The 14,841-nt window shown below is 40.3% G+C and overlaps 3 protein-coding genes across 7 annotated transcripts; 1 reads left to right on the top strand and 2 right to left on the bottom strand.

Moving 5' to 3' along the window:
* Positions 1–312: 312 nt before the first annotated feature.
* ccdc77 (coiled-coil domain containing 77) lies at positions 313–5,504 on the bottom strand. Of its 5 annotated transcripts, none has more exons than XM_017699422.2 (12): positions 5,423–5,504; positions 4,718–4,764; positions 3,650–3,827; positions 3,368–3,510; positions 3,078–3,174; positions 2,909–2,990; positions 2,658–2,743; positions 2,375–2,523; positions 1,878–2,124; positions 1,517–1,642; positions 1,255–1,407; positions 313–836 (listed from the first exon to the last, which is right to left on the bottom strand). In XM_017699422.2, the coding sequence occupies exons 2-12, from the start codon at positions 4,747–4,749 to the stop codon at positions 690–692; spliced, it is 1,440 nt and encodes a 479-aa protein (XP_017554911.1). In that variant the 5' UTR covers positions 4,750–4,764; positions 5,423–5,504; the 3' UTR covers positions 313–689. The 5 variants fall into 5 exon arrangements, with proteins under 5 accessions (XP_017554911.1, XP_017554908.1, XP_017554909.1 ...); XM_017699419.2 differs by lacking the exon at positions 5,423–5,504 and adding an exon at positions 5,028–5,351; XM_017699420.2 differs by lacking the exon at positions 5,423–5,504 and adding an exon at positions 5,037–5,351.
* hdhd5 (haloacid dehalogenase like hydrolase domain containing 5) lies at positions 5,444–9,879 on the top strand. The gene is made up of 8 exons (XM_017699424.2): positions 5,444–5,997; positions 6,725–6,931; positions 7,087–7,199; positions 7,681–7,774; positions 7,983–8,016; positions 8,131–8,305; positions 8,471–8,659; positions 8,795–9,879. Exons 1-8 carry the CDS (start codon positions 5,884–5,886, stop codon positions 9,204–9,206), a joined length of 1,338 nt encoding a protein of 445 aa, XP_017554913.1. The 5' UTR covers positions 5,444–5,883; the 3' UTR covers positions 9,207–9,879.
* Positions 9,880–9,882: 3 nt separating this feature from the next.
* Positions 9,883–14,202, bottom strand: LOC108428426 (ras-related protein Rab-19). The gene is made up of 5 exons (XM_017699425.2): positions 14,033–14,202; positions 13,473–13,573; positions 12,954–13,139; positions 11,296–11,479; positions 9,883–10,487 (listed from the first exon to the last, which is right to left on the bottom strand). The coding sequence occupies exons 2-5, from the start codon at positions 13,521–13,523 to the stop codon at positions 10,210–10,212; spliced, it is 699 nt and encodes a 232-aa protein (XP_017554914.1). The 5' UTR covers positions 13,524–13,573; positions 14,033–14,202; the 3' UTR covers positions 9,883–10,209.
* Positions 14,203–14,841: the final 639 nt, after the last annotated feature.

Below are 14,841 nucleotides of genomic sequence, written 5' to 3'. Positions count from 1 at the left end.
AAATGGTTTTACTGGATTTCTTTTTTTTTCATTTGGAATTATTTTATTTCTGGATAGGCACCTAAAAACCTGGACAATTCAGAGAAGGGTGACAGCGCTACTCTGAAGGTGATGTTTCTCTGCTTCTCTTCCACATCTATTTTTAAATGTGCATTTTCATGGTTTATATATTAAGTATGCTATGCTGTTTTGATATTTTAGATACAAAATGCAACAGGAAGTAAATGCATTGCAGAAATGGACGCAGAAAATATACTCCTGAATGGAAGTTAAATGAATTTGATGCCCCAAACACACTTTTCAGACCAAGTCTGGAATGTACCAGTAAAAACAAAATTCCCTTTATTTAAAATCATCCTTAGAAATGAATATATACAGTCTCATTTAAATGACAGCAATGCAACATGCCACACAATTTTCCACTAATGCCAATGCTGCTAGCATTTGGACATTAACAAAATATAAACACCCTCAGATTACTGCACTTAAAATACCTCCCATCTGCATAGCTTTAGTCCTCAGTGTGAGATGCAGACATTGTGCACTAATGATTTGACTGAGGACCATCACTAACAAAAGGCATAACGTACCTCTAACATAACTGTCACCTTGATGAAAGGGAACATTTCATTTTAAATCTAATATAATTTACTTATTAAAGAACTTGAAAGTTCTTCACACTTCAGAAATCAGCTGAATCTCAGCTCATTTTCCAGTCCATATATCTTTGCTTTTAGGGTTTTTAGTTCCCCCTGGATTTTCTTGGTACGAGCATTTGACTGTCGGACTTCATGTAGGATGGCCAGGTCTTGATCAGGTCCCACATTAAGAGTCACCTAAAAACAAAAGAAACTGATAAGTGCTTTCTGCTAAACTTAAACCTCCTGCTGTCATGAGGTGAAACAACCTTAAAATCTTATTTTTTGTCTATTTAAATGTATAAAAAAAAAGAAAAATGACTCTCCCCGTCACATGTTCTGTTGGACACATAAATGGATAAACAAACTCCTCAGACAAAGCCTACTTCAAAATGTCTACTAGATTTTCTTGTAATTATATGTTTACGCTCATTTGTACTTATTTGTCAGAAGTTGTGAAACTACCACCTCAGCTATTAGTCGGTCTATTTCTTTTTTTTTACCTAATAGCAAGCTACTTAAAATAACCATTTAAAAAATATATTATCCAGTTACTTTGCTGTAGTTTAACTAATTGTCTTCATGAGAACTGACTAATTTCAAGTTGGTTGAGCACCTTAAAGAGCTGTTTCTCCACATCTTTAAGCTTCTGTCGCAGATGTTTTATATCAGTCTTGAAACCTTCCACCTCCATAGCACGTCTCTTTTCCAAAGCCTCATAACGCTGGGTCATTAACTGAAGACGCTTGGCCATTTTGTCTGAGCGCTCCTACAAACAGAAACCAAATACATATGACATGCAAATCACCTAAAATCACCACACATAACAAGTACCACGTCTTCACATTTGACCAAAGTAGGTTTTAAAAGCAGCTTACTTTAAAGATCTCTCTGCCTACATCTCCTTCCTCTCGGATTTGCGCCAGATCTGTCTCCAGACCAACACACTGTTCTCTGTACATGTCTGCCAACTTATGGACTTGCTTTAGCTCCTCTTGTAGTGCCTATGTAAGAGACATGAGAGCATATAAGGTCAATTACTGACATCAACAATGTTACAACATTGGTTCTACAGTTGATTTGTTTGCTGTATTTACTTTATAGGGATTTTGCTAATGCTGCAATGTCAAACACTCAGAGGCGGGGTTATAAAGTCATGAACTGCACAGAAAGTTCCATGATTTATAGGGAGAATAATCCAGTGGAGGGCAAGAGAGCACAGTTCTTTTCTGTTCTTACCCTGATCTCCTCTCGATGCATCTGGTTGCTCTCTGGTGCAGGCTGGGTGAGAAGCAAGGGGGCTGCAGAGGGTCCTGGCTGATCTGGGAATTTGTGTGATTCCCTTAGCCTCTCTTGGCAGGCGTCCAGCTCTCTCAGCAGCCTGTCCTTCTCCACCATCCAGCTCTTTTCATGCCCTCGGCTTTCAAACTTGAGCTGCAGGATATCCCTGGTGCTCACATAGAGGAGGTTCTGTGTGCGCTGAAGTCTGGATGGGAGATAGAGGATGGTAAGCAAAATTCAATGAGCAAGACATATTCAAGACAGATCATTTTTTAAGACACAAAGTCTCAGATGAGATTATACTGATGTACTGCTCCTAAATGTGTAATTTTGTGAATATTTAGTAAATTGGTCAAAGCCTTTAAAACATGAGGCATATTACAATGACTTAGTCATAGGGATCAACACGTGACAAACAAAGTGAGCACAAATATTTTTTAGAAAGAAGGAGCTACTTCTCAGTGAGGGCAGTGATTCTCTCCTGGTCTCTCTGATGCTGGACCTGTCCCTCCTCCATGTGAATTCGCCTGTCCTCCAGCAGGGCCTCCACTTGCTCTTTAGCCAGCCGAGTTTGCTCTTCCAACTGTGCCTGTAGCGCCTCCACCTGACAAACACAGGCTTAGCATGCAGATCATACCTGGGATATTTTGTCTTAAAAATAGAGTGCATAAATTGAAGGCTGCAATTTTCTAATACAAATCATTCTTCTATTAGACATCAAGAGACCTTTATACACACCTGTAGCAACAGTGTCTGGTTATCTTTCCTGTACTGCTCTGAGCATGTGCTGTTTCCTCCATCCTTGGACGTCTTCTTGCTCCCCTCTACATGACAACAAAACAAAATGGTGAACTGAGGCAAATACTAGAGCAGCAGGCCAAATTAATCTCAACAGATAAGCTGATTAGTAGAGATAAGAACTGAACTCCATGGATTTTCATCAGGATTTAAGGAGTCTGGGATGTAATCTGATACATAAATGGATTTACCTTTTACTGATCCAGGCTTTGGTTTTGCTACTTTTCCATAATCCTGGGTTCTGGGCTGGAGCTTCTTTTGAGGAATTGTGACCTAAGAAAAAGTTGCACAGGAAGCAAATCTATATTGCTGTCTTTTAACTTTTGTAAAAAAATAAAGACTTTCACAATATTTTCTAACCATGTGTGGAGGCTCTTTGTGAAAATAGGTGATTTCGCCTGCATCTGGACCCACAAGGGCTAAGAGGTGCTGAATCTTCTTCCGATCTTCAAGTTCCCTGGGCAGAAAGCCTACAGTGTTAAAACTTTCATTTTGTCTGCATTACTTTATATGCAGTGAGGGTGGAAAAGTGGTGATCCACTGCACAGTTTAATGCCGCTTGTGGATGCAGAACAAGCCAAATCTTGAACAAATTAGTGTGTCACATATATCAAGTGTATCTCTGACTGACAAAAGCAGAAAATTCTCACTTGATCTTTAGGCGGTCATTTTCTGCATACAGACGGAGAGCCTGCTCTCGCTCTTGGAAAAGGTAGACCTGCATGTCACTCAGAGCTTTTTGCAGCTCTGCTATCTCCTCTTCTCGCTGACGCACCTCCCACTGCAGCTTGTGCTACAGAAACACAGTTTTACTTGCACAAACACACACTCAATAAATACTGCAGTTCACAGTGCAAGAAATCCACATACACATATCAATTTCAAGACATATATCCTAACATATACACTCTGTTCTGATAATGGTGGCCTACCTGGTCCTCTGTAGTGCTCCTGTACTTTTCTAGCAGCTGCAGCAGGTCATCGTGTTCTCCATCAAACTGGGCCACTTTCTGCCTATAGAACTCCAGCAGTTCGCGAGATGGACGCAGATAGGCCAGGCGCTCTGAAATGGGGGGCAGTGGGGAGTCCGCCTCCTGCCTGGCCTCACAGCTAATTCCCAGAGAGGATTAAAGAAACAGGCAAAGGAGATAGGTCCCAATATATTATTTGTATTTTGAAATGGAGGAAACACTTAATAAAATCTTAAATCTACCTTTGACACAAGTTTGTTTAAAGGCAAATATGAAAGAGAACTGGTCAAAGAGTGATGGTCTTGAACTATATTATACATATATGCCAACAAAAGCCTCTATCTTGGATAAAAATGAGTTAATTGCAAATAACCCTGGGGTCTTTCTTATGTGATTACAACTCAAAACGCTTTATTGTCTTGGAATACTCCAGCTCTGATTTTATGTACTTTATCAGCCGAACAAAGTTTGATGTATTTCTACAATAATGCCTCAATTCAAGGTATAAAAGTAGTGCTGTTTATGGACTTGTTAGTTTTATAAGTGCCAGAGCCCTACAACTCTTCCCATGGTGTTTTAGAACAGACCGACATGTGCATCTTATAATTCTGTACATAAAAAATACTATGTAAAACCGTTTGCTGTGATTTTACTATAGATCCTTATTGTTCCTACTGTTGGCCCCCGGACAGCCCACATTATTGCTCCAATCCCACGTGCCACACAAGAGGATGAAGAAAAAATGCGGACCATTCTGGGTGATTTGAGGACTGGGCTAAGAGCCACTATTTTTAAAAATGAGGCTGCAACTTAATTGTTCTGAAATCATTTAAGCATATATAGCACAAAATAACTATAATAACGGAACAAGGCAGAATTTCTCATTCAACCAAAAACAAGTTAGATGACGTATTTGACATTTGTTAAAAATTCCTGCTTAGTGACCTCCTCAGTTACATTTGCGTGAAGTGTGTCAGAGGAGAGACCAGGCTACAGAATTGTGTTTGGACTGAAGACAAAAACACCTACCCCTCTCTGATACGCTGGGAAGGAGAGTCCATCTCACTGTTTAATACCTGCAAAAAGCAGGTCAATTTTTCAATCAGCAACAAGTTTGACGCACACCAAAAGTATTAAAAGTAGCTAACACAGCAAAATAAATACGATCTGAATTTGATATTCCTGGTTAGCAATAAAGTAAGATACACAACGAGCAATTGAATTAGCTAGAATGTATAATATACCAGGTTCTGCATGATAAAGCATCAGATAACATATATGTGATGTAGCATCATAAAACAGCCCAGATTAGACCACATAATTAAACTGGACATGTAACATTAAGGACCACTTGTTGAGCGGCGGTGGTCAGGAAGCTCCACGGTGACGGAGGGAAATTTGAACGGACAGAAGATGAGCAAGAAGAGCAGCGCAGGATAACCAGCTGGACGAGCATGTAGAAGATACGGCTGTGATCTGTGTGATTAAAGGCTAGTTACTGAACTCTGACCAACCTGCACTTTGAACACGGATCATTACAGTTATAGGCATAGTGTGTTTGCTAACTAGCTACGCTAACCTAGCTAGAAACGCTCGGCTTCCAGCGAGATAGGGCTCTACAGCAAACTAGGCTTTCTGGCATGTAGACCAATTGAACGGACGATTATTTATCAATATGTGTGTTTTACAATTCCCTAAGTAAAATGTGTAAAAGGCTTCCATCGTTTCTTTTACCTTAAACAGGACTGAAAGTCGTGCTTTTGTTTGCTAGTTTGCTTGGGAACGGAAGGCGTTACTGGGGGTCAACACGGCGTCAACGATGCGCAGCTTATGCGCAAACACACAGCGAGAAGTCTCTGGCTGGGGTTGAGGTAGCCGGCCGGCGGAAAAGCTCGGTTTTTTTGTTTGACATATACTTGTTTTTATTCTGTCTGTATATTTGTTATCTTATCTTTTATCATATCAAAGACAAGTAATACTTCTATCAGGACCGTCGCTCGGTTTCTACAGTAACATCACGGCGGTGTTAAGCTATTGGTTTCCAGAGGACTTCACACTTTCATGAACGATGTTATGCTAACGCTGGATAGCCAGACCAGCTATCGGTCAACGGGTAAACCGATGAAGGATCGCTCTCAGGACACTGTGAGGTGTTTACTGCGTTGTATTACAGCATATCACTCAACAGCGACAGGATGGCAGAGTTCATTCCTCGGTTCAACGTGCTTAAACTGGGATGGAGAGCTTTGCGACTCAGGAAAACACCGCTAACCGCCGCAGCCCCGCAGATCCGCCGTTTCAACAGCAGCGTGAGTGGATTTCGACTGAAAGTACTTCACTGGCTGTGACAGTCGTGTGTTTTCTGTATGGTGTGGTGGCTAACAGTCGGGAACAATAGTGAATCTCTTCTGAAGCTAGTGTAGGGCTCCCGTTGCTAGTCGGTTCACATCAGGTCAGCTTTGTGTTGTCAGTGTGAGCGTCTCTAAAATTACAGGGATACCGGTCAGTCATGCTAGATGGAGTTGGCTGGGGAAGGGCTACTAGACGATTTCATGGTCTTTAACCTGATTCTCCCCCTCCTCCCCTAATGCAGTACTTTGACATAGTACAAATAAAACTAAAGTAAATAATCATCTCTTCTAATGAGGACTGTTTGTTTATTTATGTTCGCTTGTATCAGAGTATCCCTTACAAAATGATTTGCTAAAAAAAAAAAAATTATACATACTGTTGCATAATAGTAATTATAATACACAGTATATTCAACTCTTACACTATAACTTAAAGTAGTCTGTAATGGTTGTAAAGTGCCCTGTTTACTTGCTGTAAGATAGGAGTCATGTAGGAATTCCTGTAGTTTCACTATAGATCTCTTTTATTAGGGACTTTAAAGTCCTTCTCATGCTGAATGTTTTTGACCCTCTAAACAAGTTGCCAGCATTGTCTTGTTAATCACTTGGTATGGTAATCATATGCTTTATTCTTTTTATAATATCTGAGCAATTTTTGAGATCTTTTTTCTTTAAACCTTCTTAGTGTGGACCCAACTCATTTGGGCTACTTTTCGACATTGATGGGGTCCTGGTCCGTGGAAGGACTCCAATTCCAGCAGCTAAGCAGTGCTTTAGGAAGCTGGTGGATGGAAATGGAAAGTATAAAGTCCCTGTGGTTTTTGTGACCAATGCAGGGAACTGTGTCCGGCAGACCAAAGCTGAGCAATTGTCTCATCTTCTAGAAGTGGAGGTAAGAGTTTCATTTACATACATTCACATTTATTAATTTGACAGCTGCTTTTTATCCAAAGCAACTCGCAGTTCAAGTGAGCCAAGTGCAGCCCAAATTGCAGATTGTCAAAATGTTTTGTCCTGATTAATCTGTTAATGTTTTTTTTCCTTAAGGTGTCACCAGATCAGGTCATGTTGTCCCACAGTCCTTTGCGGGTCTTTAGTCAGTTCCATAAGATGTGTGTGTTGGTGTCTGGTCAGGGGCCAGTCTTGGAAGTTGCGCATAAGTATCCTCTAAATTGCTGTTTATTTTCACTCATCAATCCACTTAAACTTCTGTATGTTACAAAAGCATCTCAGTACAAAATGTGCTGACAGATAGGAGTCTTATGCTATTGCAGCACTTTTAACTAGGACCCTCACCTTTATTAAGGTCCAACAAGTGAAGAGCTGCACATACTGTATAGCTGCTTGAATGGCAAATGGATGTATTTTTCTTTACACAAAGAAAGAAAAACAGAACATGAATTTAATGTTATTGTTTTGTCATGTTTGTTGAGGTAATGTTATTAAATCCTACAGCTCAGCTGGAAATGTTTTACAGTTAAGCTAACATTTAGGTACATTTGTGCTCTTTATATGCGTCTTTTGAAATTATGCAGGATACAGTCAGAAACATGTAAACACTGACAATCAGAAAATACAGAATTCATCTTTGAAAGTGTTGGCATATCTTTTCACAGTTGACCTTAACAAATTCCTCTCCAGTTTGGGTTTTCAAAATGCTCTCACCATAGATATGCTGCGAGAGGCCTACCCTCTTTTGGACGTGGTGGATCACAATCGCAGACCCAAAGATGTGGTAAGTTCCATTTCCAATAATTGTGAACAGTTCACCCACAGTTACAATTTTTAGATTAGATTCATATGAAGACCATTTTTTGGTCTAAGATATAAAACAAAAGTGATATTTTTTGCCACAGAGGTATATTTATATATTTAAATGACAGGTTCTTTTCTGTGTTCTTCCTACATGAGTGTAAATTGTAATATGATACAATATATTTCAGGTTCCGCCTTCCAAGGAATTACCACAAATTGAGGGTAAGTGCTGTTACTTTGCACCAACATGCACTAAAGTTTCCCTTTCTCCTAATTATTAGGTCATTGCCTGCAAGTCCAGTTCCACATGGTTTCACTGAATGTTTTCATTTTCAGCTGTCGTTCTCTTTGGTGAGCCGATCAGGTGGGAGACTAATCTACAGCTGATTGTGGATGTTCTCCTGACTAATGGAAGGCCAGGAAACACTGTGACTTCAATTAAATACCCACATATCCCCGTGTTGGCCTGCAATATGGACCTGTTGTGGATGGCAGAAGCAAAGAACCCTCGGTCGGTTTTTTTCTTTTGTGGTTGATTAATGTAGTCTTTGACAGCATGTGTATAACAACCATGGCCACTTTGCTAATGATGCTATTGAACATAGAAGACAGGAGTATTGCATTAGGACTAATGCTCATTTCAAATCGCAAAAGATTTGTTATGTTTATTTTATAGATTTGGTCACGGAATGTTCCTTGTCTGTCTGGAGAGCATCTATAAGAAGATCACAGGTTATGACCTGCAGTATGAGGCTCTGATTGGGAAGCCCAGTGTGGTAACTTACAACTATGCTGAGCTGCTGATTAGACAGCAGGCAGAGAGTCTGGGCTGGACTGAACCTGTCCAGAGACTTTATGCCATTGGGTGAGTTACTTTTTGTAACAATCTTTTTTTATCTTGCCAGTTTCTTTAGTGTTTTATGTTATAAATGTTTTACTTATCCTTAAACATATAGGCCTTTATTGATGCATACCTCTAATACAGACCTGTCTTACACAGGGACAACCCAATGGCTGACATCTATGGTGCAAACCTTTATAACCGCTACCTACAGTCGATGCACCATGCCAGGGCTCAGGTGCAGGCTCAGGGAGGCTCGGCTAGTCAGGTAGCAGGTGATATTCAGTGTGAAACAGTTGATGATGCTAAAAACTCAGGTAAGGTGATGGTTGGGGGGTCATATGAGCATCGTCTGCCAGAGGGCTGTAGTTCCATCCTGGTCTGCACAGGCGTGTACAATCGAGATCAGCAGGACCTTCCTCCTGACCAGACGGTCACAGAGCAGCGCATCTTCCACGGGCACCGGGACTTTCGCTTTGACCCAAACCTGACCCAGCCCTCCTATGTGGTTCATGATGTACTAGAGGCTGTGGAGCTGGTCTTCCAGCAAGAGGGCTGGCCTCTAGAGTAAACCGGAGGCTGTTCAGGCCCACCAAGATAGATTACCTCACACACTGGAGGGGTGGGCAGGACAAACTTTGCACATGAAGAAATGCAGTATGCTTCTAGGTCAGCTAAAGCAAGAACTTGAACAATTTTTAACTGTAACAGCAAATACAGAGTATAGGATAACACATTCAAATACTAGGATTTTTAGTAGAACTGGAATTTTTTTATAGTTTATCCTGTTTAAATGAAGCCATATTAGTTGGGGAAGTGAGACGAAAGGAACTTAAAGAGCAGGCTTTTTGTTTAACTGTCATGTAACAGTTTTGCCTGTTCTAGTCTATTTAATATGAAACCACTCATCTGTGTGGTGTGTCTTTTAATTAAGGCATCAAGTTTACTGTTGTTTCAGCATTGTAGTAATGAAAGTCTTATAGAAGGGTTGTGGATTTTAAATTTTTTGATAAAAAGGCTTTTAATATTGTATGCAACATGTCACATATCCTATGATCAGCCATGCAATGCAGTATACTATGTTTTTGTTTTTTGTTTGCTTTTAAAAAGGGAAAAACATATCTGATAAATATTTGCCTTTGTTTTATTTAATTGTTTTTTGCCAGTCACTGTGTTTAAAGTTGACATTTGTCTTTGCTTGCTCTCATGCCAAATAAATGTAATAGAAAATACTTGGTCACAAACCATTGCATTTTTCTAATTTTCACTTTATTTTACATCCTGTGTTAACATGAGGAGCATAACTGAAATTTAAGTTAATTTATAAGTTAAATGTTAAGTTAAATGTGGCTGCACATATGATTCCTTGTGCACTGACTACAACATGTGACAGTCTGGTTTTTGTCAGTACGTGCAAAAAGTACCAAAGTCTTTATCACTGGAGTGCATCTATAGACATTTCTCCTCCTGGTTGCAGATGTCCGATGGCTTTTCCCAGTACTAATGTAGTTAATGGGCTTAGTGAATGTCAGTCAAGTAGTAAGAAGTTCCTGAAAAGGCACGGTCCCTCAACTTTAGCAGTCACATGACTTCTTCTTTAGAGACTCCACTTCATCTATTGGGTGAGAGTCATAATATAGGAGAGGATTTGGAGGGTCTAATTGGACTTCCTGATGAACCAGGCATCCATTTCGCACTATTAGCTCCCGTGCCATAAGCTCAAAGGCCTCTTGTACGTTGCGGTTCTCTTTGGCAGACGTCTCCAAGGCTGCCAAGGCCCCTGTCTGTTCTGCCAGTGTACAGGCATCTTCGAAGAGTACCTGCCTCTGAGGGGCCAGGTCACACTTGTTACCTGAGGAAAAAAGTAGGAAAAGAGGAGGAGGATGAGGCGCCTATTTATTTGATCATTTCTGGTGGGAATGAATGACTGACTTTGATTTGTTCAAGGTCAAAAAAGTCCTGAAAGTCATAGCAATTCCATGTAGGATGCACCATTTGTCCAAAGGTTTGCAGACACCTGCTTATCCAACATTTCTTCTGTAATCAAGGGTATTAATAGGGAGTTTGTGCCTCCTTTGCTGCAGTCTCTTTTCTTCAGTCTCTTTTCTTCTGGGAAGTCTTGATACTAGATGTTGGAACATTGTGAGGGTCTGACTGCATTCAGCTGCAAGAGCATTAGTCAGGTCAGGGACTGATGTTGGATGATTAATTGTGGATCATAAATGACACTCCAGCTCATCTCAAAAGTGTTGGAGCTCCACTTCAGAGAACACAGTTCCACTGCTACACAGCCCAAATCTAAGGGCATTATAACCCGCTAGTCAACATTTCCCATTGTGCATGGTGACCTTGGGCTCAGGTGTGGCTGGTCCAAAGTAGTCCATTCTATTGGAAATGCTTTTCTGTGGATATTACACAAGTTGTGTGTGTAAAACTAAATACCTGTGTCAGAAATGGGAGCTTAAAGTAGCTGAATTCACTAATTATAAGGATTATCTCTGCTGAAAAAACAGGACAGACCAGCAGGAATTTCACTAGGCTTGTCTATGCTGTTTATGTTGGCTAGTGAAGGTCTGGTTCTGGATTAGTTGGTCACCCTAGCATGGTCATGCTGTTTTTTCTAAAAGGGATCTTAATACGTCATCAGCACATGCACATACCTATAAGAACGAAGACTACATTGGCAGCTCCATATTGCTCTACAGCCTGTATCCAATGAGGCAGTGAGTCAAAGGTGGAGCGACGTGTCAGGTCATAGGCGATCATGGCCCCATGGGCACTGCGATAGTAACTTTGAGTGATGGTGCGGAAACGCTCCTGTCCGGCCGTGTCCCATATCTGCATCTGCAACAGGGCGTAGACTTTTTATACAGATGTTGTAGAATAAAATGCATTAAATTTATGTTTGGGAATGAAATTCTGCAGAATTTTGCACTCACAGTATTTTACAGTAACATATTAGGGTTGCTGATCAGCTAGGGGAATAGAATTTCTTGGGGGAAAAAAATTCTGGAAATTTCTGTGGGCTTGGTCTTTAATGAGTAACAGTCTAACTGGAAATGGTCTGCATTCTGGGAAAATAGTGCAACAGCCTGTCTGTAACAAGGTCAGTGTTTAGTCTTTAATGCAAAATAGGGGTCTTTGATCATAAATGTGACAGAATGCTCTTTATCAGACATTATCAGATGACATCTAATAACCCAAGAACATAAAATAAGAGATAAACGAGAGAGTACTTATTAGGAATATAGTACTGTGTAGAAGTCATACACCACCCTTCATTTATGTCATTTCCAGTCACAATGACTGTTACATGCAACATTCATTTTTCATTCACATAAAAGCAGGAAAAATATATTTAACTGAAGATTACACAGAAGCCTCAACAACTGTCAGTGCCTCATGCGTTAACACTTTGCCTTTATACAGCTTCCATTCTTTTTTAGAGACTTGCTGTAGGGGATGTTTTTCCACACCTCCAAAGTTTACATTTACAATTTGCTTGTATTTACTTCTCAGATTCCAATTAATCCCAAACACATTCAGTGATGTTGAGGTCTGGACTCGCGACCACTGGCGAGGTCAGTCCACTGTTCTGAGAAAACCAGCAGCTTCTTTGTTTGCTTTGCAGATTTTCTGTATTTTTGTTTGTTTCCTTTTCTCAGTAACAATTTCTTGACAGCTACACATCCTTTCAGACTCATAGTGCTGCATTGTCTTCTCAGGGTGGAAGGATGGACAGAAACACCTGTGTATGTTTTCAGATCTGAAGTAAGAGGGGAGCTTGATTTTTTTTCTCTCAAAGATGAAAGCTTTAAGTGCTGTTTATCTGATGGTGACAGTTCTGGTTGTCTACCAGGTCTCACAAGAGAGATGATAGGATTTTCTTTCTCTCTGTATCTTTTAATGATTTTTTTACTTTTCTCTCTTCCTTATGCAAGTGGATTACGTTACATTTAATCTCCTCCGAAATATCTCTTGAAAAATAAATAACTTGTATGGCTTTTTTGACTGGAAATAAATGAAGGGTGGTCTCTAACTTTTGCACAGTACTGTATGTAAAATTGTATATGAAGCATACACATTTTAGGTTTGCAAGAAATGCCCACCTGCCCATTCATTCATTTTAGTTTTGCCTGGTTTATTTCAGTTTTAACTGGTGCTTTGAAAAAATTTCACTGAGACAATGTGACTGAAGATTATTTTACATGTATTTGTCATTCTACTGTCAATCATAACATCATTACCTTTGCATCTGGAAAAACATAAATACTGATTCACCTGCTTCTTGGTGACAATAACAATTCAGTGTACTCACCTTTACTTTCTTGCCATCAATATCCATGGAATGCACAGTGAAGTCTACACCAATAGTGCTGTGGATATCTCTGAACTCCCCAGACTTGAAGCTGTGGATAACACAAGTCTTTCCCACGTTGCTGTCTCCAAGGAAGATGATTTTAAAGAGGAACTCACAGGCATCCTCTTCCTGGGCTCCTGTGGACTGTGTGGTCATGATGAACACTGAGATGGGTATCACACCAAGATCTTCCACACACTAATCCCTGTTTCTGCTTAGATATGTCTGAAAGGCTTTTCTGTTATACTGATCAGTGTTTAGAATGCAATGTCCATCATTCTGACAATACACAGGACTAAGTGCCCCTCTCTGACTGTTAAAAACTCAGTATTATTTAAAAGAAACCAAGATATCTAACAGATCTTTGAATTACTGGTCTGGCAACTACATTATAATCATTGAGCATTGCTGTCTTCCTCCTGTGCTTTGCCTCTCCCCCTTCTCACTGACTAAAATGTACACAAACACACCTCTTACCTGTCCTTGTAGGCGAGATTTCCAGTTGCCTGCCCACTTGCACCACTGCATCTCCTGGAAAGGGTTTTAGGCAAATTTTGGTTCCTAGCAGAGCAGAACACCTTTTGATATGCAAAAACAAAGTAATGTAAAACAGGTGAAAATGTACTATCCAATCTCTGTCTACCATTCCTGAAAGAGCAGTCATACAGCACATCCTGCAATATAAACACACAATAGCACACATACACACACACATTTTCAAGTTCTTGAGAGGTGACCTTTGGTCGACATGTAAACACATAACTCGCTGTAGCGTGCTCAGTCTCGCTCTAATAGCTTTCTGTCCTTATAAGCCGACCATAGGATCAGTTTACATAAGTACATTCAATTCTTTGACGCACTGAGCCAAAGCGTTGCAGGAGATCCAGAGCAGCCAAAGTTGTCCATTCAGTCTGGCTGCCCTTCCCGTCTGTCAACTCCCAAATTAGTCACACCAAACTCATTCCAATGAACAAAACCTGACAGTATGGCAGCACAGTGTTAAACAGCTGAAAGAGAGAATGTACGTTTTACATTACCTCTAGTCCAGTAAGGAGTTTCTCTGGGTAATAAGCTGTGATGATGCGGGTGTAGGAACATTCAAGGCCCCCTTCTCATCTCTTCCTATTCATCCACCCACATACACCCACTCGCACAGCCCTGGCGTCAACATAGAGAGCCACAAGGCACTGCCGGACACTGGACAATACACATGAGTGTGTGCAGAACACATCTGGCATTCAGCCCTGTCTTTGAGTCAGAAGCCTTTTGTGTCGTCACAAGATGACTTTACAAATAAAGACACAGATTCAGAAAAAAGTGAAATCTAATGGAATCTAAAAGTACGTTTGGTGACTAAATCTAACAGCTGATATTTAGTCAATGCTGTGCAATGAATGAGATTTTTAAACTCTAGTTTCACTGCTAGGTAGTGAGCAAAACAATAATGCACTCAAATTCTCTTTTGATAATAACCAAAAAAATAAAAACTTATAATCATGAACGGTTTTAGTTTTTCACTAGACTCCCTTGAATATGGGCTGCTTAGAACATGCAAGCTGAGACAGAGATGTCTTTGTGCAACATTCTTTGTGAGACAAGTGTAGGAGTAAGCCATGTATGGTGCGTGTATATATAAACAACTATCAAGACCCATTAACGACAATGCTTATTATCACACTTTCAACAAGCCTGCTCTTTCCCTGCTTTCTTGGAACGCTGACGTTACACACAACTGAATGCAAAACATTAGAGTGAGAGAGGCAAATACAGGCCCCTTACTGTTTCTGTTTTGGCTTTGTTAGATAAACAGTATGGTGCAAAAGTTCATGCATCATTTAATTAACCT

Source organism: Pygocentrus nattereri, chromosome 11, assembly GCF_015220715.1.
Source record: "Pygocentrus nattereri isolate fPygNat1 chromosome 11, fPygNat1.pri, whole genome shotgun sequence".
NCBI lineage: Eukaryota > Metazoa > Chordata > Actinopteri > Characiformes > Serrasalmidae > Pygocentrus > Pygocentrus nattereri.
The sequence above is the reverse complement of the archived record's forward strand: the minus strand, read 5'-3'. Positions and strand labels throughout refer to the sequence as shown.